This window comes from Microcaecilia unicolor, chromosome 10 (assembly GCF_901765095.1).
Source record: "Microcaecilia unicolor chromosome 10, aMicUni1.1, whole genome shotgun sequence".
Classification (NCBI taxonomy): Eukaryota; Metazoa; Chordata; class Amphibia; order Gymnophiona; family Siphonopidae; genus Microcaecilia; species Microcaecilia unicolor.
In genome coordinates this window covers 102,943,303-102,967,382 of record NC_044040.1, presented here as the reverse complement: position 1 = coordinate 102,967,382, position 24,080 = coordinate 102,943,303, and the positions used below count along the sequence as shown (strand labels likewise).

The 24,080-nt window shown below is 48.2% G+C and overlaps 1 protein-coding gene across 1 annotated transcript in view; it reads right to left on the bottom strand.

The window, feature by feature from the left end:
- Positions 1-24,080, bottom strand: part of NUP205 (nucleoporin 205) — a 1,281,456-nt gene that overhangs the window by 262,102 nt on the left and 995,274 nt on the right. Inside the window, exon 30 of the mRNA XM_030216143.1 lies at positions 10,600-10,721. Within this exon, the coding sequence (XP_030072003.1) occupies positions 10,600-10,721 (122 nt within the window). The remainder of the gene's footprint in view (positions 1-10,599; positions 10,722-24,080) is intronic.

The window sequence follows — 24,080 nt, the reverse complement described above, 5'->3', positions numbered from 1 at the left end:
CCGCATGATCCAGCTTCTTCCTGCTTGTTCCAGTCCATCTGCTCCAGTTTGTTCCAGTCTGCCTGATCCAGCTTCTCCCTGCTTACTCAGGGCCTTCTGCTCCAGCCTGCCTGCTCCAGGCCTCTGTTCCAGCTTGCTCCAGACTGCCTGATCCAGCCTGTTCCAGCCCGCCTGATTCAGCTTGCTCCAGTCCATCTGCTTCAGCATGTTCTAGTCCGCCAGCTCTTGCTTCATACCATTCCAGCTTGTTCCAGTACTGCTGCTGTGCTCTCCACCGCACTCACCTGCTCCTGCCTGCTGCCCAATCCACCTGCTCCTGCCTGCTAGCCACTCAACCTGCTGCCCAATCCACCTGCTCCTGCCCACTAGCCAATCACCTGACTGACTGCCCACCCTGAAACCTGCCTGCCTCACAGCCCATCTTCCTACCAGCTCATCACTCCCTGCCCGACTGCTCACCCTCACCTGCCTGTCTCCCAGCCAATCTACCTGCCCATTCTATTCCTTGCCCTGTCCCTCCCTAATCTTTCCCCCCTCCCACCGCTGTATACCACACGATCTCACTACCCATCCATGTCCTCTCCCGTCCTGCTCACTACTGCAATACCTACCTACCCCTGTCCCCCACCACCTCACCATCCCTATTGTCCTCCTCCTCCTTCCTAGCTCTCAACCTTCAACACATAGTAACATAGTAGATGACGGCAGAAAAGACCTGCATGGTGCATCCAGTCTGCGCAAGACAAACTCATATGTGTATACCTTACCTTGAATTTGTACCTGTCCTTTTCAGGGCACAGACCATATAAGTCTGCCCAGCAGTATTTCCCGCCTCCCAACCACCAGTCCCGCCTCCCATCACCGGCTCTGGTACAGACCGTATAAGTCTGCCCTCCCCTATCCTCTCGTCCCAACACCTCCTTCCTGCCATGAACCCTTCCCCATTCCTCCTAAGCGCATCCCGTCTTCGTCGCCCTTCCTCACCCACCCTTCTCCGCACTCTCTTGCTCCTTCTCCTGCTATCCGCGGGAGATATCAATCCCAACCCAGGTCCCCCACACCTGTCCTCGTCCTCATCTCATCTATGCAAACGTTCCCGCGATATCTCCAATCTCATCTCTATTCCCCTCCTCCCTCCCCTTCTCGTGCACCCTGTGGAACGCCTGCTCAAACTGCAACAAACTGCCATTCACCCACGATCTCTTCATCTCCCATTCCCTTCAACTGCTCGCCCTAACTGAAACCTGGCTCACCTCTGACGACTCTGCCTCAATCGCGGCCCTATGCCATGGAGGCTATCTTTTCTCCCATTCGCCTCGCCCAGTTGGTTGCGGAGGCGTCGTCGGGCTACTACTTTCGCCCTCCTGCAGTTTTCAACCTCTCCACCTACCTCAGTCTCATTGCTTCTCATCCTTTTGAGTTCACTCCATCCGTCTATTCCACCCGCTGCCACTCAGAGTTGCAGTCATTTACCGCCCCCCTAATAAGTCCCTCCCTTCCTTCCTTACCGACTTCGATGCCTGGCTCTCCGTTTTTCTTGAGCCCTCATCCCCATCCCTCATTCTTGGTGATTTTAACATACACACTGATAACCCCTCCAACTCATACGCTTCTCAGTTCCTCATTCTAACCTCCTCCTTCAACCTCCAACTGAGCTCCACCACCCCTACTCACAAATCTGGCCACTGTCTTGATCTCGTCCTCTCTTCTACTTGCTCACCCTCCAATTTCCGCGCATTAGCTCTTCCTCTCTCTGACCATCAGCTAATCACATTCACACTTCAACACCCTCCCCCTCATTCTCGCCCAACACTAAATACTACTTCCAGAAACTCCAGGCTGTTGACCCCCTCACCTTATACTCTAGTATCTCTGATCTCCTCCCTTCCATCATGTCCTCCGAATCTGTTGACAAAGCTGTCTCCACTTACAATGCCACTCTCTCCTCTTCTCTAGACACCCTTGCACCGTCTATCTCCCGTCCCACAAGGCGTACCAATCCCCAGCCCTGGCTGACCTCTTGCATCCGATACCTTTGCTCCTGTGCCCGTTCGGCTGAACGCCTCTGGAGGAAATCTCGCACCCATACTGATTTCATTTACTTCAAATTCATGCTATCCTCCTTCCAATCCTCCCTATTCCTCGCCAAACAGGACTATTACACCCAATTGACTAATTCCCTCAGCTCTAATCCTCATTGTCTCTTCGCCAACCTCAACTTCCTCCTCAAAGTGCCCTCTGCTCCCACCCCCCCCCCTCACTCTCTCCTCAATCTCTGGCCGACTACTTCCGTGACAAGGTCCAGAAGATCAACCTCGAATTCACCACCAAACCTTCTCCTCCTCTTCATCCTATAACCCACTCTCTCAACCAACCAACCCAGGCCTCCTTCTCCTCTTTACCTGATAACACCGAAGAGGAAACCGCCCATCTCCTCTCCTCCTCGAAATCCATCACCTGTTCCTCAGACCCCATCCCCACCAACCTACTTAGCACCATCGCTCCTACTATCACCCCCACCATCTGTCATATCCTCAACCTCTCTCTCTCCACTGCAACTGTCCCGGACACCTTCAAGCATGCTGTGGTCACACCACTCCTCAAAAAAACCATCTCTTGATCCTACCTGTCCCTCCAACTACCGCCCATTTCCCTTCTACCCTTCCTCTCCAAGATACTTGAACGCGCCGTTCACAGCCGCTGCACTGATTTTCTCTCCTCTCATGTCATCCTCGATCCGCTTCAATCCGGCTTTCGCCCCCTACACTCGACAGAAACGGCACTATCTAAAGTCTGCAATGACCTGCTCCTCGCCAAATCCAAAGGTCACTACTCCATCCTCATCCTCCTCGACCTATCCGCCGCTTTTGACACTGTCAATCACAACCTACTTCTTGACACACTGTCCTCCTCTGGGTTCCAGGGCTCTGTCCTCTCCTGGTTCTCCTCTTATCACTCCCATCGTACCTTCAGAGTACACTCTCATGGTTCGTCCTCCTCCCCTATCCCGCTCTCTGTTGGAGTTCCTCAGGGATCTGTCCTTGGGCTCCTCCTTTTTTCAATCTACACCTCTTCCCTGGGCTCCCTGATCTCATCTCATGGTTTCCACTATCATCTTTATGCTGACGACAACCAGCTGTATCTCTCCACACCAGACATCACTGCGGAAACCCAGGCCAAAGTATTGGCCTGCTTATCCGACATTGCTGCCTGGATGTCCAACCACCACCTGAAACTGAACATGGCCAAGACTGAAATTATTGTTTTCCCACCCAAACCCACTTCTCCTCTCCCTTCACTCTCTATCTCAGTTGATAACACCCTCATCGTCCCCGTCTCATCTGCCCGCAACCTCGGTGTCATCTTCGACTCCTCCCTCTCCTTCTCTGCGCATATCCAGTAGATAGCCAAGACCTGTCGCTTCTTCCTCTACAACATTAGCAAAATTCGCCCCTTCCTCTCTGAGCACACCACCCCGAACTCTCATCCACTCTCTCATTACCTCTTGCCTTGACTACTGCAACCTACTCCTCACCGGCCTCCCACTTAGCCACCTATCCCCCCTTCAGTCCATCCAGAACTCTGCCGCACGTCTTATCTTCCGCCTTGACCGATATACTCATATCACCCCTCTCCTCAAGTCACTTCACTGGCTTCCGATCAATTACCGCATACAGTTCAAGCTTCTCCTACTAACCTACAAATGCACTCGATCTGCAGCCCCTTCTTACCTCTCTACCCTCATCTCCCCTTATGTCCCTACCCGTAACCTCCGCTCTCAAGACAAATCCCTCCTTTCAGTACCCTTCTCCACCACCGCCAACTCTAGGCTCCGCCCTTTCTGCCTCGCCTCACCCCATGCTTGGAACAAACTGCTTGAGCCCATACGCGAGGCCCACTCCCTACCCATCTTCAAATCATTGCTCAAAGCCCACCTCTTCAATGTCGCTTTCGGCACCTAATCACAACACCTCTACTCAGGAAATCTAGACTACACCAACTTGACATTTTGTCCTTTAGATTGTAAGCTCTTCTGAGCAGGGACCGTCCTTAGTTATTAATTTGTACAGCGCTGCGTAACCCTCGTAGCGTTCTAGAAATGTTAAGTAGTAGGAGTATCACAGGGTGTATCGACACTACATTGTGTATTGACATGACTAGTGCAATGTGTTTATAAAAAATACTATATACAAAACGTCTTGCAATCAAAACAACGTCATGGCACAGCAATGTCACATATATAAACAGTGCAATATAATAATAAAATATCTAAAATGTTACAAGTGCCATGTTATAAAATGATGCACTTATTGTTATATATGACAAACAATTATCAGTGCCCTTAAAGGCTGACAGAAGCGCAATAAAATATTAATACAGCATCAGAGGAGAATTAAACCATCACGTTGCCAGTAAACTTCCTGCTATACTACTTCGAGTAATTATATATAAAAACAGGGACGATTACAGCATTAAAGCAGGGACCACAAAAAGTGTGGATATCAACGTCTCTAAAAAGCAAAACTGCTGCAGTCTGAAGATTAAAAACAAAAGTGCAATACTGCTTCGAGTGAGTATGTATGAAAACAAATAAATGCCAATAGTGCAATGATGCGCATACATAAAATGTGTCTCAAAACAAAAATATACTTACTGTGGTCTGTAGCATACACAAATGGACACACCATTATTGAAGCTGGAAAAACTATTGCAAGTGTCCTGTGATGTTTATATGCATCATTTCCGGGTCAAAGTTCAAAAAAGCGGCAAATTAAATTAAAGAACGCCAGAGACTAAAATAGGGGGAAATAGCTATGAATCAAATCAAATTTATATGCAATGATCGATTAATAAATGCGGTGAAGAAAATACTGAATGAAAAACAACAATGAATGTGATCTGATTTAACACAGGATATGTAAATTATATTGATGGGAATATGTTCGATAAAGAATAAAAATTAAAAAAATGAAAATGAATTGAATTAAAATTAAAAAATATAAACTTATACACCTCTTCTGCTGGAAGACCGGAAGATTGGAGAGTGACCAATGTAACACCGATTTAAGGATCCAGAGGAGATCCAGGAAATTATAGACCGGTGAGTCTGACGTCGATGCCGGGCAAAATGGTAGAGACTATTATTAAGAACAAAATTACAGAGCATATTCAAAAGCATGGATTAATGAGACAAAGTCAACATGGATTTAGTGAAGGGAAATCTTGCCTCACCAATCTACTACATTTCTTTGGAGGGGTGAACAAACATGTGGATAAAGGTGAACCAGTTGATATTGTGTATCTGGATTTTCAGATGGTGTTTGACAAAGTACCTCATGAAAGACTCCAGAGGAAATCGGAGAGTCATGGATAGGAGGTAGTGTTCTATTGAGGATTAAAAACTGGTTAAAAGATAGAAAACGGAGAGTAGGGTTAAATGGTCAGTATTCTCAATGGAGAAGGGTTGTTAGTGGGGTTCCCCAGGGGTCTGTGCTGGGACTGCTGCTTTTTAACATATTTATATATGACCTAGAGATGGGAGTAAATAGTGAGGTAATTAAATTTGATGATGACACAAAGTTATTCAAAGTCGTTAAATCGCGGGAGGATTGTGAAAAATTACAAGAGGACCTTACGAGACTGGGCGTCTAAATGACAGATGACGTTTAATGTGAGCAAGTGCAAAGTGATGCATGTGGGAAAGAGGATTGGGTAATTCTTTGATTGGGTAACTGGAGAATTGAATCATCAACATGCTATAGACGTAATCTACTTAGATTCTAGCAATGCTTTTGACACGGTTCCCCACAGGAGGCTCTTAAATAAACTCGATGGGCTGAAGATAGGTCCCGAAGTGGTGAACTGGATTAGGAACTGGTTGTCGGACAGACAACAGAGGGTGGTGGTAAATGGAGTTCGCTCGGAGGAGGGAAAGGTGAGTAGTGGAGTGCCTCAGGGATCGGTGCTGGGGCCGATTCTGTTCAATATATTTGTGAGTGACATTGCCGAAGGATTAGAAGGTAAAATTTGCCTATTTGCGGATGATACTAAGATTTGCAACAGAGTGGACACCTGGGAGGGAGTGGAAAGCATTGAAAAGGATCTGAAGAAGCTAGAAGAATGGTCTAAGGTTTGGCAATTAAAATTCAATGCAAAGAAATGCAAAGTGATGCACTTAGGGAGTAGAAACCCACGAGAGACTTATGTGTTAGGTGGTGAGAGTCTGATAGGTACTGAGGTGGAGATGGATCTTGGAGTGATAGTATCCGAGGATCTGAAGGCGACGAAACAGTGTGATAAGGCGGTGGCCGTAGCGAGAAGGTTGCTAGGCTGTATAGAGAGAGGTGTGATCAGCAGAAGAAAGGAAGTGTTGATGCCTCTATACAAGTCGTTGGTGAGGCCCCACCTGGAGTATTGTGTTCAGTTTTGGAGGCCGTACCTTGCGAAGGATGTTAAAAAAAATAGAAGCGGTGCAAAGAAAAGCTACGAGAATGGTATGGCATTTGCATTCCAAGACGTATGAAGAGAGACTTGCTGACCTGAACATGTATACCCTGGAGGAAAGGAGGAACAGGGGTGATATGATACAGACGTTCAAATATTTGAAAGGTATTAATCCGCAAACAAATCTTTTGCGGAGATGGGTAGGCGGTAGAACGAGAGGACATGAAATGAGATTGAAGGGGGGCAGACTCAGGAAAGATGTCAGGAAGTATTTTTTCACAGAGAGGGTGGTGGATGCTTGGAATGCCCTCCCGCGGGAGGTGGTGGAGATGAAAATGGTAACGGAATTCAAACATGCGTGGGATATACATAAAGGAATCCTATGCAGAAGGAATGGATCCTCAGAAGCTTAGCTGAAATTGGGTGGCGGAGCAGGGGGGGGGGGGGGGGGAACAGGGGTTGGTGGTTGGGAGGCGAGAATAGTGGAGGGCAGACTTATACGGTCTGTGCCAAGCCGGTGATGAGAGGCGGGACTGGTGGTTGGGAGGCGGGGAATCCTGTGGGGAGACTTATACGGTCTGTGCCCTGAAAAAGACAGGTACAAATCAATGTAAGGTATACACATATGAATTTATCTTGTTGGGCAGACTGGATGGATCATGCAGGTCTTTTTCTGCCGTCATCTACTATGTTACTATGTATGTAGGAGTCACAGACCAACAAAGGGATCTAGGTGTCGATGTTGATGATACGTTGAAACCTTCTGCTCAGTGTGCTGCTGCGGCTAAGAAAGCAAATAGAATGTTAGGTATTATTAGGAAAGGAATGGAAAACAAAAATGAGAATGTTATAATGCCTTTGTATCGTTCCATGGTGCAACTGCACCTCGAATATTGTGTTCAATTCTGGTTGCCGCATCTCAAAAAAGATATAGTGGAATTAGAAAAGGTGCAGAGAAGGGCGACGAAAATGATAAAGGGGATGGAACAACTTCTCTATGAGGAAAGACGAAAGCGGCTAGGGCTCTTCAGCTTGGAGAAAATATGATAGAGGTCTATAAAATAGTGAGTGGAGTTGAATGGGTAGATGTGAAGTGTCTGTTTACGCTTTCCAAAAATACTAGGACTAGGGGGCATGCCATGAAGCTACAATGTAGTCAATTTAAAACGAATCATAGAAAATGTTTCTTCACTCAACGTGTAATTAAACTCTGGAACTCGTTGCCAGAGAATGTGGTAAAGGCGAATAGCTTAGCGGAGTTTAAAAAAGTTCTGGACAGCTTCCTAAAGGAAAAGTCCATAGACACTTATTAAATTGACTTGGGGAAAATCCACTGCCATTTCTGGGATAAGTAGCATAAAATGTTTTGTACTTTTTTGGGATCTTACCAGGTATCTGTGACCTGGATTGGCCACTGTTGGAAACTGGATTCTGGGCTTGATGGACCTTTGGTCTTTCTCAGTATGGCAATACTTATGTACTTATGAGCAGCTACGTGGAATGCCACATCAAAAGTGTCATAAGACCCCCTGGCCAGGAATTTGCGACACGCCTTCTGCTGCCTGACCACCTGGTGAAAAGGTTCAGCAAGCTCCGGGGCGAGTGCTTCTACTAAACTGGACAGTTGCCTGACCGAGTTCCGCAAGTGGATGCTCGTGTAGAGCTGGTATGTTTGGATCTTGGCGGTGAGCACAGCGGCCTGATACGTTCTCCTCCCAAAACAATCCAAGGTCCTAGACTCTCTGCCTGGGGGTGCCAAGGCATAGTCTCGCTCTTCTGAGAGCAGAGTCCACCACCATGGAATCGTGAGGAAGTTGGGCCTTCACCATTACAGGCTCTCCATGGACTCGGTACTGGGACTCGGACTTTTTCAGGACCACTGGGTTAGAAAGAGGGCATGACCAATTTCGCATAAGTAACTCCCTGAGTGTATTATGCAGGGGGGCCGCTGCAACCTCTGTGGGCGGAGAAAGATAGTCCAAGACCTCGAGCATCTTGGCCCTGGGCTCATCCAAAGCTCCATAGGGAATGGAATGTCCTTAGACATTTCCCACACAAAGGAGGAGAAAGACAGACTCTCAGGTGGAGACATTCTGCTTCCAATAGGCGAAGTAGGATCAGAGGGAACCCCACATGACTCTTCCTCCTCTTCCCACGAGTACTCCTCATCAGTATCGGACGAAAGCTCCATAGGAGCAGCCCAAACCTGAGCCTGATCGTCTACCTCATGGGGGATGTCGAGAAGTCGACCCCTGCCTGGACTCCGGTGAAGCTTCCTCCACAGACGTCGAGGGGGAATCGACCCGGGTTGTAGCCGGCGCCGGTTACACAAGTGGTACCGAGGACGGAGACCTCATCACAGGTGATGGCCCAGCAGTCGGTACTGGACAAGGCGCAAGTACTCCCGATACAGAGGCAGACTGGAGAAGCAACCCCTTCAGGAGCTCTGGAAGAAGAGCCCGGATGCGCTCGTCGAGAGCTTGCATTGGAAAAGGCTGTGGGGCCGGTGCAATAGTCCGTGTCAGAAGCTAAGGGGGTTCAAGAGCCGGTACCAGGCTGCCAGACAACCGACGCATCGGCACCTCTTGTATGGAGAGTGAGCGATCCTCCTGGTGCCGATGCTTCTCGGGTGCCGACTCCCTCGGCTCCCCGGAACTCTCGGTACTGTGTCTGGAAGGAGATCGATGATGGTTCTTCGCCTTCGCTCAACGCCCGTCATCGAGACTCCTCGGTACCGAAGAGGAGGATGTGGAATCTTCACGCCTCCTCGGGGCCGGGTCCGACAGAGGTCGGTCCCAGGGGGCCTGCATAGCAGTAGGCCTCAAGACAGGTGGAGACCCCCTCGATGCCTCGCTGCTCCCAGCACGCTGTGGTCTTTCGGCAGCCATTACGTGAACTCCCGATGTCGATGCTTCCCTCGACGTCAATGCCGTCAACCTCGGTACTGATGTCGATGCCAATGTTGAAGGACCGTACCGATCTGGAAAAAGTTTTTCACGCTGAGCATCTCGAGCCACCTGGGTCCATTTTTTCATCAATTTGCACAACTTACAAGAAGCTGGCAGATGGTCGGGCCCAAGACACTGGAGACACCACTCGTGGGGGTTGGTGCTCGAAATGGTCCGGTTGCACCGAGTACAACACTTGAAGCCACTGGGTGTCCTCGATGACATGGAGTGAAAAACGGCGGTCATGAAATCAAAAGGCTCGATGTTGCCAAGAAAAAGGGGCACAAAAAGGGAAAAACAGCCTGGCCGAGCAGCCTAAAGGCGGCCGCAACAAGAAAATAAGGAAACTTTAAGGAGGGAAGAAAATCTAAGATAAAATAGAGGAAATTTTTTTTTTATATTCGACAAAACAAGAGCTAAGAAGAAGAAGAAAAATAGGCATAAAACACCAAAAAACACGGTTCTCCTGAGCCAAGACTGGTCGCGTTGAAAAACACAGCTTTCCTAGTCACGGAAAGAAAAGAACTGAGGTAGCACGTTCACGTTGCGGGAAGTTGCTCGCGCATGCGCGGTATTGTTGGTCCCGCGCGACGCTGCGTTCTAGAAGACTCTGATTTTTTTTGCTTTGCAAGTTCTCCGGTCTCCTGAGCCGTTGTGGACGACGACCCATACGTTATAATATCAGCCTGCTTGTCCTTGGAGAATTGTGCATTAGTTAATATATAAAAGAGAGCCAATTATCAAATAGTGTTTTAAAACATTTTCCTTTAAAATAAGTGTTCTCCAATTTTTATGTAGTTTATTTTTTTCCCTTCCCCCATTTAGTTTTACATGACTTTTGGAAGCTTTTTCTACACTTTCTTTTGTACCTTTCACACCTTACTTGCTTATATTCTCAACAGCACCACTTTGTATTTAATTGCTTGCTTTTCCAAATCCATGTGGAAAGTGTCTTATTTACAGGTGAAGCAGGAATTTCCATGCCAAATACAGCTTATAATCTAAATGTTGTGTCTGCAATGACTTGTCCAAGGTCACAAGGAATACTGGTGAATTTAGTGAGATTTGAACTAAGGGCCCTCAGCACACTGGCAATTCCTCTACTCCAGGTTCATCATCTCAAAAGTCAGTATCTAGTTACTTTTACCGTTATGACCCTACTCTGAGATATATGCTTTGATTTAGAAGTCACTTTGTGCATACTTACCCTTGAGAGTTTGTTTCTGGACGCATATCATATACTTGACATTGTGCCAACCTTCCGATCACACCCAAACGCAACAGCTCCAATGCTCCCTGCAGTGTTTTAGCTACTCTGGTTAAGAATGCCTAAGTAAAAGGAGAATGGGAGAAAGAGATTGTGTCAAGCAAATATGCTAAAGATGTATCTTTATTTATAATGAAATCCACCTGCTCCTCTACTTTTAATCTTGCCATGGCCCTTCCAAAATAAAAATAAATACTCTTAATTATGTAATATATACTTCTATTCCAACATGTAGAGGTAATTTTATAATAGGAAACTATTTTATATAGGAAGTCTCAGAAGGTGCCTATTTTTTAAAGTAATATAGGAACCTAAAATAGGCAGTCAGAACCAGGAACAGAAGCGCAGAAATTCAAACACACAAATTTATCCTTGGCTCCAAGGATGGTGCAAATGCATGTGTGTACACTGCAACTCTGCCTTTTTTCCATCAAAACTATGCCCCCGCAAAAAGTACCTGTGTATTTTTTGCACATGTATATGGCCATGCAATTTTTACAATTTTTCTGCATGCAAACATAGTTTATTAAAAAACTAGTAAAAAAGGCCCGTTTCCTGCCTCTGATGAAACGGGGCGCTAGCGGGCACGGGACTCCCTTCCCCTCCCCTTACGCTAGTCTCCCTGGTGGTCTAGAGGTACCTGTTCGGTCGGGGCAGGAAAGAAAGAAAGAGCCCCCTCTTTCCTGCCCGTAGCGGTGCTGCTAGCTGCCCTGCTGCATCGTGTGGGAGTCCGGCTCTCGGCGTTTCAAAATGGCCGCTGACAGTTGAAGTCTCGCGAGGCTCAGACACGATGCAGCCGGGCAGCTAGCAGCAGCGCTCCGGGCAGGAAAGCGGGAGCTCTTTCGTTCCTGCCCGAGCGAACAGGTACCGCTAGACCACCAGGGATAATGGCGTAAGGGGAGCGGGAAGGTGATGAGGGGCAGAGGGGGCGGGGCGGTACCTTTAAAGGGGCGGGGTGATGTGGCGAAAGGGGCGGGGTGATGGGCACGTCTTCGGTGGCTGCGATTTTTTGGAAGGGGACTGCTCCCCGTGCGTTCATTTGCCTTGTTGAGTACGTGTCCCACCCTCGACGCCATCACGTGTGACGCGAGGGCGGGGCATGAAGACATGGTGAGTGTTGTGGCTTCACCACCATGAACTTACGAACCGGTGTGTGAGTGCCTGCAGTGATGTCAGTGTCCTCAGAACGTTGAGGGTGCGTTTTATTATAGTAGAAGATTACCTCTGCTATATGAATACTGTAAACCCTATATAGTAAATTCCTGTTTAACCTTAAAATGTTCACTAAATAGGCAGAATCACTATTAGGAGGAGGAGGAGGAGGATTTGGGCTGGAAAAATGTGGGTTAATCTCATTTAATAATTACATGGGCTTTTTCTTAAACTGATCAGCTGGGTATGTGCGCAATGTGTGCATACCTTTAATAGTATTTCTTATACATTTTTTAAAAATTTTAAATTAATCCCTTTTCATAAGGCACAGGTATATGGCAGGGAACAATTCTGTCAGTTTGAAAAAAAATCTCCAATTAACATGTCACAAATTATTTCTAAATTTATGTTTATAGCTGTGCAATCTTTATACTAGCAGATATCTGCACAATATTTGTGGAAAGAAGGATATGTGGAAATAAGGGTCAACAACCAAGCTTTTTATTGAACTAACAATGTATCTTTGACAAGATTTCAAGAGTTATTCTCTCTATGGAGAAACAATGCAAATATACTGGGTATAAATAGAAACATCTAGGTGGAAGAAAGGGAAGGGGGATACATATTCAAGTGGACTGACATCAGAAGAACATAAGAATAGCCATATTGGGTCAGATCAATTGTCAATCTAGCTCAACATCCTGAACAGTGGCCAATCCAGGTCACAAGGACCTGGCAGAAAATCAAATAGTAGCAGCATTCCATGCTACTAATCCCAGGGCAAGCAGTGGCTTCCCCCAAGTCTATCTCAATAAAAGACTCTGGAACTTTCCTCCGAGAACTTGTCCAAACCTTTTTTTAAACCCAGATATGCTAACCGCTGATACCACATCATTCAGCAACAAGTTCCAGATCTTATTCTATTCTGAGTCTAATAAACAGGGCTCATGATGTTTTATAGAACCCAAAGTGCTACCCAACAACTCCAGCACAAGACAAAGAAGAAACATATCATCTGAATATGATAAAACCGTAATACCTGCCTCAGAAAATAGATTCCCAAGTATTTCCATGTAATTTCATTGAGTGTCCCCTGGTCTTTGTACTTTTTGAAAAAGTGAAAAATTGGTTCACTTTTACGGTTCTACACCACTCAGAATTTTGTAGACCTCAATAATCCTCTGTCGTCTCTTTTTAAGGTGAAGAGTCCTAACCTCTTTAGCCTTTCCTCTTACGAGAAGTGTTTCCATCCCCTTTAATCATTTTAGTCACTCTTCTTTGAACCTTTAATTCCTTTATATCTTTTTGAGATAAGGCAAACCAGAACTGAATGCAGTATTCAAGGTGAGGGTCGCACCAGGGAGCGAGACACAGGCATCAAATCCCGACATCCCTCCTACCCGAACCGCTACTGAAGACAGCAGCGGCAGAAAATCAAATACAAAAAAAAAAAAAAAAAAAAAAAAGCAAGCGCAGCTGCAGCAGCATGTCAGAAAGTGCTGTCAGTTCTGCCGGTCCTCTGCCCCCGGAACTGGAACTTGACGTCAGCAGGGGAAGAGGACCGCAGAGCTGCAGCACATGCCTGAAGGCTGCTGCAGCCCACCACTTTTTGGATTTTTTTTTGTCGCAGCCGCTGGGGGACAGGGAGAAGGTGGTTACGGGACTCGCAGAGGTGACTGCCAAGGAGGCTTAGTCTTGCTTTGAAAATACACCTCAATGTGTGTCTAATGAAAACAGGAGATCGAAAGAAGTCAAAAAATTGACGTTAATAGGTCAGTCTGTTTACCTTCCCATTAAAAAGAATGCAAACCTATGAGCTGCTGCATCAGAGTTGTAATTCTTTATTGTTGGTAGCATTTTTTTTATTAAATCTCACTTATATTTTTAAACATGCTGGCTTGAGCAGCATACAGATGTACAAAGAGGAAATATAATAATGGAATAACTTTTCACAGGTAGAGTAATTTTATAAATCGTAATCAGTGTGTCATTTGGAGGGGCTGGTTATAGGGACACCCTGGTACTGTTATATTTGTACAGAGAAAAAGATGGAGACCTGTGTGGCTGGGGGGGGGGGGTGGGGGTGCAGAGACCTGTGTGGTTGGGGGGGAGTGGCCGTGAAAACTTGCTCAGACACGAAAGATGCTGTGAACTGAAAAGGTTTGGCTGGTTTAGTGCATCTGCAAAAATGTAATCACTTCACTTGTTGTTCTGATTTCCAGATTATTTTAAAATATGTTAAATAGCACTGGTTCCAGTACAGATCCCTGCAGCACTCCAATATTCACCCTCCTTCATTGAGAAAAATGGCCATTTAACCCTACCTTCTGTTTTCTGTCAAATAACCAATTCCTAATCCACATAAGAACATTGCCTCCCATCCCATGACTTTTTTCTCAGGAGTCTTTCATGAGGAACTTTGTCAAAAGCTTTCTGAAAATCCAGATATACTACAATGACATTTTTATCCACATGTTTATTCATGCCTTCAAAAAAAATGAAGCAAATTGGTGAGGTAAGACTTCACTTGGCTTAACCCATACTGACTCTGTCCAATTAAACCATGTTTGTCTATGTGTTCTCTGATCAAAGTGGAGAGAGAGGGTATTTTTCTGCCCTCCACAACTACAACACTCACTTTCTCTCTTGTACCAGTACCACTGCATCATTCTTCCACCCTATGTGGAACAATCTAGCCATCATATTTTTCTGCTGGACTAGTGGAACTATGGATGAGCTGCTGCTTTCATAAGCGAGAGGGTTAAGCTGCCTTAAGGTTTGGTGATCCGTGGAGAAGCCTCTCCAGGTGCAGTGGAAAAGGTGCCACTTTTAAAAATAACTATCTCATACAATGAAATTTTGGAGGCACCAAATACCCAAACCAAAGAGAAACCTATTCCCACTTAATTTAGGGACATGTAAATCTGCTAATTGAAAATGGAGCATGTCCCTTCCCTCTGCTCTTTTTCATGTTCTCCAATTTTGACAACTCCCCCATCCTTTCCTTTCCTACCCGTACTCTAGAATCTTCTGTCTGGTCTTGCCTATGGGCACCAAGATCATACATCCAGCTCTCATGTTAACTTATACTGCATAGAGAAATTTAAAAAGAAAGGAGCCAGAGTTATTACTACTGACAATCAGCATAATACATAAGAACAAATTATCATTGATTTGTCTTTTCTGTGACTTGACTAGATTATAACATCCAAGAATCACAGAGACTGCCTCTTGTTTGTATTTGCACACTGTTGTATAAGTCAATGTAACGCCCATTTTTTAAAAAGGCTCCAGGAGAGATCCGGGAAATTATAGACCGGTGAGTCTGATGTCGGTGCCGAGGAAAATGGTAGAGGCTATTATTAAAAACAAAATTACAGAGCACATCCGAGGACATGGATTACTGAGACCGAGTCAGCATGGCTTTTGTGTGGGGAAATCTTGCCTGACCAATTTACTTCAATTCTTTGAAGGACTAAACAAACATGTGGACAAAGGGGAGCCGGTTGATATTGTGTATCTGGATTTTCAAAAGGCGTTTGACAAGGTACCTCATGAAAGGCTACAAAGGAAATTGGAGGGTCATGGGATAGGAGGAAATGTCCTATTGTGGATTAAAAACTGGTTGAAGGATAGGAAACAGAGAGTGGGGTTAAATGGGCAGTATTCACAATGGAGAAGGGTAGTTAGTGGGGTTCCTCAGGGGTCTGTGCTAGGACCGCTGCTTTATAATATATTTATAAATGATTTAGAGATGGGAATAACTAGCGAGGTAATTAAATTTGCTGATGACACAAAGTTATTCAAAGTTGTTAACTCGCGACAGGATTGTGAAAAATTACAAGAGGACCTTACGAGACTGGGAGACTAGGCGGCTAAATGGCAGATGACGTTTAATGTGAGCAAGTGCAAGGTGATGCATGTGGGAAAAAAGAACCCGAATTATAGCTACGACATGCAAGGTTCCACGTTAGGAGTTACGGACCAAGAAAGGGATCTGGGTGTCGTTGTCGATAACACACTGAAACCTTCTGCTCAGTGTGCTGCTGCGGCTAGGAAAGCAAATAGAATGTTGGGTATTATTAGGAAAGGTATGGAAAACAGGTGTGAGGATGTTATAATGCCGTTGTATCGCTCCATGGTGCGACCGCACCTTGAGTATTGTGTTCAATTCTGGTCGCCGCATCTCAAGAAAGATATAGTAGAATTGGAAAAAGTGCAGCGAAGGGCGACTAAAATGATAGCGGGGATGGGATGACTTCCCTATGAAGAAAGACTAAGGAGGCTAGGGCTATTCAGCTTGGAGAAGAGACGGCTGAGGGGAGACATGATAGAGGTATATAAAATAATGAGTGGAGTGGAACAGGTAGATGTGAAGCGTCTGTTCACGCTTTCCAAAAATACTAGGACTAGGGGGCATGCGATTAAACTACAGTGTAGTAAATTTAAAACAAATCGGAGAAAATGTTTCTTCACCCAACGTGTAATTAAACTCTGGAATTCATTGCCGGAAAATGTGGTGAAGGCGGTTAGCTTAGCAGAGTTTAAAAAGGGGTTGGACGGTTTCCTAAAGGACAAGTCCATAAACCGCTACTAAACGGACTTGGAAAAATCCAAAATCCCAGAAATAACATGTATAGAATGTTTGTACGTTTGGGAAGCTTGCCAGGTGCCCTTGGCCTGGATTGGCCGCTGTTGTGGACAAGATGCTGGGCTCGATGGACCCTTGGTCTTTTCCCAGTATGGCATTACTTATGTACTTATATAAGTCTAATGTTAATATAAAAATAAGCAGTAATTAAGTAGCGGTAGATAAAAGACCAACTAGATGCACCATTGGACTGCATTGCGACTTATTCCTTAAAAAAAAAAAAAAAAAAACCACCTGTGCCAAACAACATAATTTATCAAAATTTTCTTTTGTGCCATTATTTCAAAATCTAATCACCGAGTAGAAATAAATGTAAAATTAGAATACAGAAAATAGCTATTTCTCAAGGATTAAGTACTTTAAAGTGGATGAAAAGACAACTAGTGTCAGAACAGGTTGACATTTCGAATACACACTTAGACCTTAAAGAAAACGGCACCACTAAAAAAAGGTATTATGCCCCAGTAACAAATGCTCACCTTGGTTTTCTGCAGAACTTCAAATGTGAAAGACGGAAATTAGAAAGGAAATGGCGGGGGGGGGGGGGGGGGGGGGGGGGGGAAGGCAGAGGGAATGGAGGGGTTGTTTGGGAGTGCGCAAGCAAGGGCTGTGAAGGCAGGACGTGTGTGGATGACTGTGTATATGGGGACAGTGGGAGGGAGAACAGCGGGCTGTTTGTACTGGGGAATCTATGGGGATAGGGTGGTTTGTTGGGTATCAGGAACAGTGGGGAATCCAATGTGTCGATTTGACTACTGCTTGTCTGATTTGTTGTTTCATGAATCTCTGCTAGGGCTCTGTGGGTTCAGCTGGGAGACCCGTGGCGCCCCTTTTTCTTTCTTTATATGTGCTGTTGTATATGTCTTAATAGTTTATTATGGTTAACTTGAAATTAGTGACATTAAATGTCGATGGCATACACTCCCCAATTAAGAGGACAAAAATGTTTTATCTTGGCTGAAAAAAGAAAGAGCAGACATAGCATATTTACAGGAAACACATTTATCTTTGGTAGAGCACCAAAAGTTAAAGAGAGGATGGGTGGGGGAGGTGGTGTATTCCTCATATAACAGAAGACAGAGAAGAGTGGCTGTATTAATACATAAACAATTACCATTTCATACACATAAGAAGATAGTGCAGGATAGAGAAGGCAGATTTGCGATTTTGTTGGGGGAAATCTGGGGACACAATGTTCTTCTGTGTAATGTATATGGGCCAAACATTTACTCTCATAGATTCTTCTCTGAGCTGGTAGCAAAAATAGTGTCATATTTTAATTACCATCTTATTACAGGGGGCGACTAACACACTGGTAGACCCATCAATTGATTGTAATCTGCCCAAACTTCACACTGGGAATATGAGCAATGGGGGGGGGGGGGGGGGGGGGGGTTCTAGAGTCCTTGCCCGGGTGTGCCAAAGCATGCTCCCTAGAACTCTTAGCCTTCTTTAGGGCCAGATCCACCACACCAGAGTCGTGAGGCAATTGAGTGCGCATCAGCTCTGGGTCCCCATGGATCCGGTACTGGGACTCGATCTTCTTGGGAATGTGGGGATTAGTTAGAGGCTTGGTCCGTTAGCCAGCAATGTCTTTTTAGGACATGATGCATGGGTACTGTGGACGCTTCCTTAGGTGGAGAAGGACAGTCCAAGAGCTCAAACATCTCAGCCCTGGACTCATCCTCCACGGCCACCGGGAAGGGGATGGCCTTAGACATCTCCCGGACAAAGGCCGCAAAAGACAGACCTCTCGGGAGGAGAAAGCTGCCTTTCAGGGGAGGGAGTGGGTATCAGAAGGAAGGCCATCAGACTCCTCGTCAGAGAAATATCTGATGTCCTCCTCCTCCTCCCATGAGGCCTCACCATCGGTATCAGACACAAGTTCATGAACCTGTGTCTGAAGCCGTGCCCGACTCGACTCCGTGGAAACACGGCCACGGTGGGAGCGCCGAGAGGTACTCCCTCGCCAGCACCGGCGAAGCTCCCTCCACCGACGTTGTCGGGGAGTCTTCCTGGGAGGCGGCCGCAAGCGGTACCGATGTCGGGAGACCTCACCCGGGCAAAGGGCCAGCCGGCACCCCCCGGTACCGGAGGGGAATGGCGCAACAGCTCTCCCAGGATCTCTGGGAGAACGGCCCGGAGACTCTCGTGCAGAGCGGCTGTGGAGAAAGACTGGGAAGCCGATGCAGGCGTCGAGGTCAGAGTCTGTTCCGGGTGTGGAGGCAGTTCCGGGCTGTCCAAGGTGGAGTGCATCGACACCTCCTGAACAGAGGGTGAGCGATCCTCCCTGTGCCGATGCCTACTGGGTGCCGACTCCCTCGGCGACCCAGAGCTCTCGGTACCGATGCGGGAAGGAGACCGGTGTCGATGCTTCTTTGATTTCTTCAAACGAAGCATGTCACCAGAGCTTCCCGGTACCAACGAGGAGGACGTAGAATCCAACCGTCTCTTCCTCGGGGCCGAGGCCGAAGGTCGGTCGGTCTCGGGGGGGCTGTACCGCAGGAGCCCTCAGGGCAGGAGGAGACCCACCCGAAGGCTCACCGCCACCAGCAGGGGAATGGACAGTCCTTACCTGCACTCCAGTCGAAGCACCACCATCCGACGACATCAGCAACAGCGGAGGTCTCGGTACCACCGACGCCGCCTTCCGATGTCTTGGTACCGACGATGCAGAGGGTCAAAACCTCGATGCCGGTGTCGAAGACTTCGATGCTGTCGACGTCGATGCACTCGATGCCCCCGGTGCTGTTGTCGACGAAGAGCCCGAGAACAACACGTTCCACTGGGCCAATCTCGCTACCTGAGTCCTCTTCTGTAAAAGAGCACAGACTACAGGCCTGCGGGCGGTGCCCAGCCCCCAGACACTGAAGACACGAAGCGTGCCTATCAGTGAGCGAGATTACCATGGCGCACTGGGTGCACTTCTTGAAGCCGCTGGGAGACTTCGATGACATGGGCGGAAAAATCACGCCGGCGAAATCAAAATTTCGCGATGGTGACAAAGGGCACCAAAAATAAGGGAGAGAAAAAAACCCCGTACCGAGGCCACAAAAAAGGCCTACCCCGAAAGCGAAAGGAAACTTACGCCGGGGAAACAAACTGGACACACGGGAAGGGACAAAGACCAAAGGTCTTTTTTTTTTTTTTTTTAGCGAAATCGCGAAGACGCGCGAGGGTCAACTTGAAGGGCACGAAACAGTGGGAAAACACGGCCGTCCCGAGCACGGACAAAAGAAGACTGACGAACACGAGCCGGTTCGGGCAGGAAGACGGCTGCGCATGCATGGTGCGCATGGGCGCGCGAGAGCTAGCAAAGGCCTTTGCTAGTGAAGTTTCCGATTGGAGGGGCTGCCGTGGACGTCACCCATCAGTGAGAACAAGCAGCCTGCTTGTCCTCGGAGAATATGCAAATACCTACCCTTATACAAGAACAAGTGCATACTTTGAACACACCTATAACAGGGCAGGAAATCAGCTTAGGTATTAAAACATTAAAGTTAACAAAGGCTCCAGGACCTGATGGTTATGGTCCAGAGTATTATTGCATACCAGCAGTGCAGCCTCTAAAAGTGATGTTTAACGGGCTGGTGGAGAAGGGACTGGGATTACATCAAAATGTATCACAAATTGTGCTCTTACCGAAACCGGGGAAAGATCCAGCTCAGGTTGGGTCCTATCGCCCCATCTCACTTTTGAATCAGGATGTAAAATTACTGGTCCATGGGGATCAGGTGGAGCTTGTACCTGGGAGGTATGCATCAATGAATATTTTGAAGGCTTTGGTGGTTAATCACAAACATAGGGGGAAGGGGGGCCTTGGGCTATAGCGTGTTTGGATATGGAAAAAGCTTTTGATAGCATATCATGGCAATATCTTTTTTAGGTCCTGGAGCGCTTTGGCCTCAGGGGGACCTATGTTGACTGAGTAGCTGTTCTTTATACCTCTCCTAAGGTAAAATTATGTATCATACCTGATAATTTTCTTTCCCTTAATCATAGCCTATCAACCCATAGACTGGTGGGTTGTGTCCATCTACCAGCAGGTGGAGATAGAGAGCAATCTTTTGCCTCCCTATATGTGGTCATGTGCTGCCGGAAATTCCCCAGTATGTCGATATCAAAGCTCCATCCGCAGGACTCAGCACTTAGAGAATTACACCCACAAAGGGACACTCTGCCCAGCTCACCACCGCCGAAGCGGGGGAGGGGAAATATTCCAGCGCACCACTGCCGGGGCGGTGGGCGGGAAACCACACCCACCGACGCGGGGGGAACTGGCTTATCCTGCTACCGCAACCGCGGGAGGAGCTGGCTTACCCTAACACCGCCGAAGCGGGAGGGATACAAAGCTACCCTACAGCCGCAAGAAGCGGGAGGGCGGCATAATTTAGTTATCAATCCAGCCACCGCCGAAACGGGGAGAGAGGAAGCAGCAGCTCACTGTAACACAAAATCGTCTCAACTCGAAGAAACTTCAATTGGAAGAACTTGAACACGAAGTCCTCGTGAACAGGAACTGAAGACTGAACTTGAACCTGAAATATAACCAGAACACAAACAATACAGATATCTGGGAGGGGCTATGGATTGATCGGCTATGATTAAGGGAAAGAAAATTATCAGGTATGATACATAATTTTACCTTCCTTATCATCAAGCTGATCAATCCATAGACTGGTGGGATGTACCGAAGCAGTACTCACCCAGGGCAGGACATGGAAAACCCTGAACGCAACACTGAAGCCCCAAACTGGGCCTCGGCCCGAGCAGCCACATCCAAGCGGTAATGTCGTGAGAAGGTATGAGCCGACGACCAAGTAGCCGCTCTGCAAATCTCTTCCAAGGAGACAGATCTGGACTCCTCCATCGAGGCTGCTTGTGCTCTAGTAGAGTGTGCCTTCAGCTGAATAGGCGGAATCTTCCCTGCCGCCACATAAGCTGCCGCGATCGTCTCCTTGATCCAACGTGCCACCGTAGGCTTAGATGCCTGCAGACCCTTACAAGGGCCTGCGAACAGCACGAACAGGTGATCCGACTTCCGGAAATCATTGGTCACTTCCAAGTATCTGATGATGACCCGTCTAACATCCAGGTACTTGAGCGCAGGGTACTCCTCTGGGTAATCCTCCCTACGAAAGGAAGACGGGCAAAGCTGCTGATTCACATGGAATCGAGAAACAATCTTGGGCAGGAAGGAAGGCACTGGGCAAATTGACACTCCTGCCTCAGTGAATAGCAGGAACGGCTCTCTACACGAGAGCGCCTGGAGCTCGGAAACTCTTCTGGCTGAGGTGATAGCCACCAGGAAGACCGCTTTCAACGTCAGGTCCTTCAGCGATGCCCTTGGCAAGGGCTCGAAGGGCGGCTTCTGCAAGGTCCGTAGCACCAGATTGACATTCCACGTAGGCACTATCAAGTGCGGCGGAGGGCGCAGGTGATTAACTCCTTTGAGAAAGCGCACCACATCTGGCTGTGAAGCTAGGGAAGCCCCCTTCAGACAACTCCAGAAGCAAGCTAGAGCCGCCACCTGGACTTTCAGCGAACTGAGCGACAGGCCTTTCTCCAGTCCCTCTTGCAGGAACGCCAACACTGAAGATATTGGAGCAGTGAAGGGCAATACAGAGCCTGCCTCGCACCACGACGCAAAGGTACGCCAAACCCTGGCGTAAGTAGTACAACTAGAGCGCTTCCTCGTTCTCAGCATAGTGGCGATGACCTTGTCTGAGAAGCCCTTCTTCCTCAGCCGCTTTCGCTCAAGAGCCAGGCCGTAAGACCAAAGGGGGAGGGATCCTCCATCACCACGGGACCCTGATGTAAGAGGCCCCGCTCCGCTGGCAGCCGCAGAGGGCCGTCCACCGAGAGTCTGATTAAGTCCGCATACCAGGGACGTCTGGGCCAATCCGGACCCACCAGGATCACCCGGCCAGGATGCTTTGCCACCTGGCCTAGCACCCTGCCCATCATGGGCCAGGGCGGGAACACGTAGAGAAGCTCCTGTGCCGGCCACTGCTGGAGAAAAGCATCGACTCCCAGAGATCGAGGGTCCCGTCCTCTGCTGAAAAAATGCAGCACTTGGCAATTGGCCGAGGACGCCATCAGATCCAGGCTCTGCCGGCACCAGCGCTTCATGGTGTCCCAGAACGCCCGGGCAGACAGTTGCCACTCTCCGGGATCCAAGGTATGGCGACTGAGAAAGTCCGCCTTGACGTTCATGACTCCTGCAATGTGGGACGCCGACAGCTGTTCCAGATTCGCTTCCGCCCACAGGCATAGCTTCATGGCCTCCTTGGATAGAAGGGCACTCCTGGTACCTCCCTGGCGATTGACATAGGCCACAGCCATGGCATTGTCCGACAGGACCCGCACAGGCCTCAGCACCAGTACCGGGAGAAACTCTAGAAGCGCCAACCGAATGGCTCGGAGTTCCAGGAGGTTGATGGACCATTTCGTCTCTGCAGGAGACCAGAGCCCCTGCGCTGTCCGTCCCAGGCAGTGGGCTCCCTAGCCAGTCAAGCAGGCGTCCGTCGTGACGACCACCCACTCCGGGGTCGTAAGAGGCATCCCTGCGGACAGCTTGCCTGGCCTCAGCCACCAGCTCAGCGCCTTTCGCACCGCTGGATCCAAAGGAAGGCGTACGGTGTAATCCTCCGAGACTGGAGTCCACCGCCGCAGAAGAGAGTGCTGTAGTGGTCTCATATGAGCCCTGGCCCAGGGCACTACCTCCATCGTGGCTGTCATGGAGCCCAACAGCTGCACATAGTCCCAAGCCCGAAGAGTAGAGGAGGCTAGGAACTGGCCCACCTGGGTCTGAGGCCTGACGCTCCGGTTGACCGGCAGGAACACTCTGCCCACTTGGGTGTCTAATCGAACTCCCAGATACTCCAGGGACTGAGTCGGGCGCAGCTGGCTTTTCTCCCAGTTGATGATCCATCCCAGGGAGCTCAGAAGAGCAATGACCCTGTCTGTAGCTCTCCCGCACTCCGCATAGGAAGGGGCTCGGATCAGCCAGTCGTCCAGATAGGGATGGACTTGCACTCCCTCCTTGCGGAGGAAGGCCGCGATGACCACCATTACTTTGGAGAAGGTCCGCGGAGCCGTAGCCAACCCGAACGGGAGGGCTCTGAACTGGAAGTGTCGGCCCAGTACTGCAAAGCGCAGAAAGCGCTGATGAGGCGGCCAGATGGGAATATGTAGGTAAGCTTCCTTGATGTCCAGGGAGGCCAGGAATTCTCCCTTTTTCACCGCAGCTATTATGGAGCAGAGTCTTCATCCGGAAGTGCCGTATCTTTAAGACCCGACTGACTCTCTTGAGGTCGAGGATAGGCCGCAGAGCACCTCCCTTCTTTGGCACCACAAAGTAAATGGCGTAACGTCCCTTGCCAAGCTGATCTACTGGCACTGGGACCACCGCACTCAGGTGGAGCAGGTTGTCCAAAGTCTGCTGTACTGCCGCCGCTTTGACTGGAGACTTGCAGGGAGAGTTTACGAACCCGTCTCTCTTAGGGGCCGGCAGAACTCTAGTTTGTAGCTGTCTCTGATGACTTCCAGAACCCAAGCGTCTGAAGTTACCCTGGTCCACTTGCCCAGAAACGAGGATAGCCGTCCTCCGATCTGC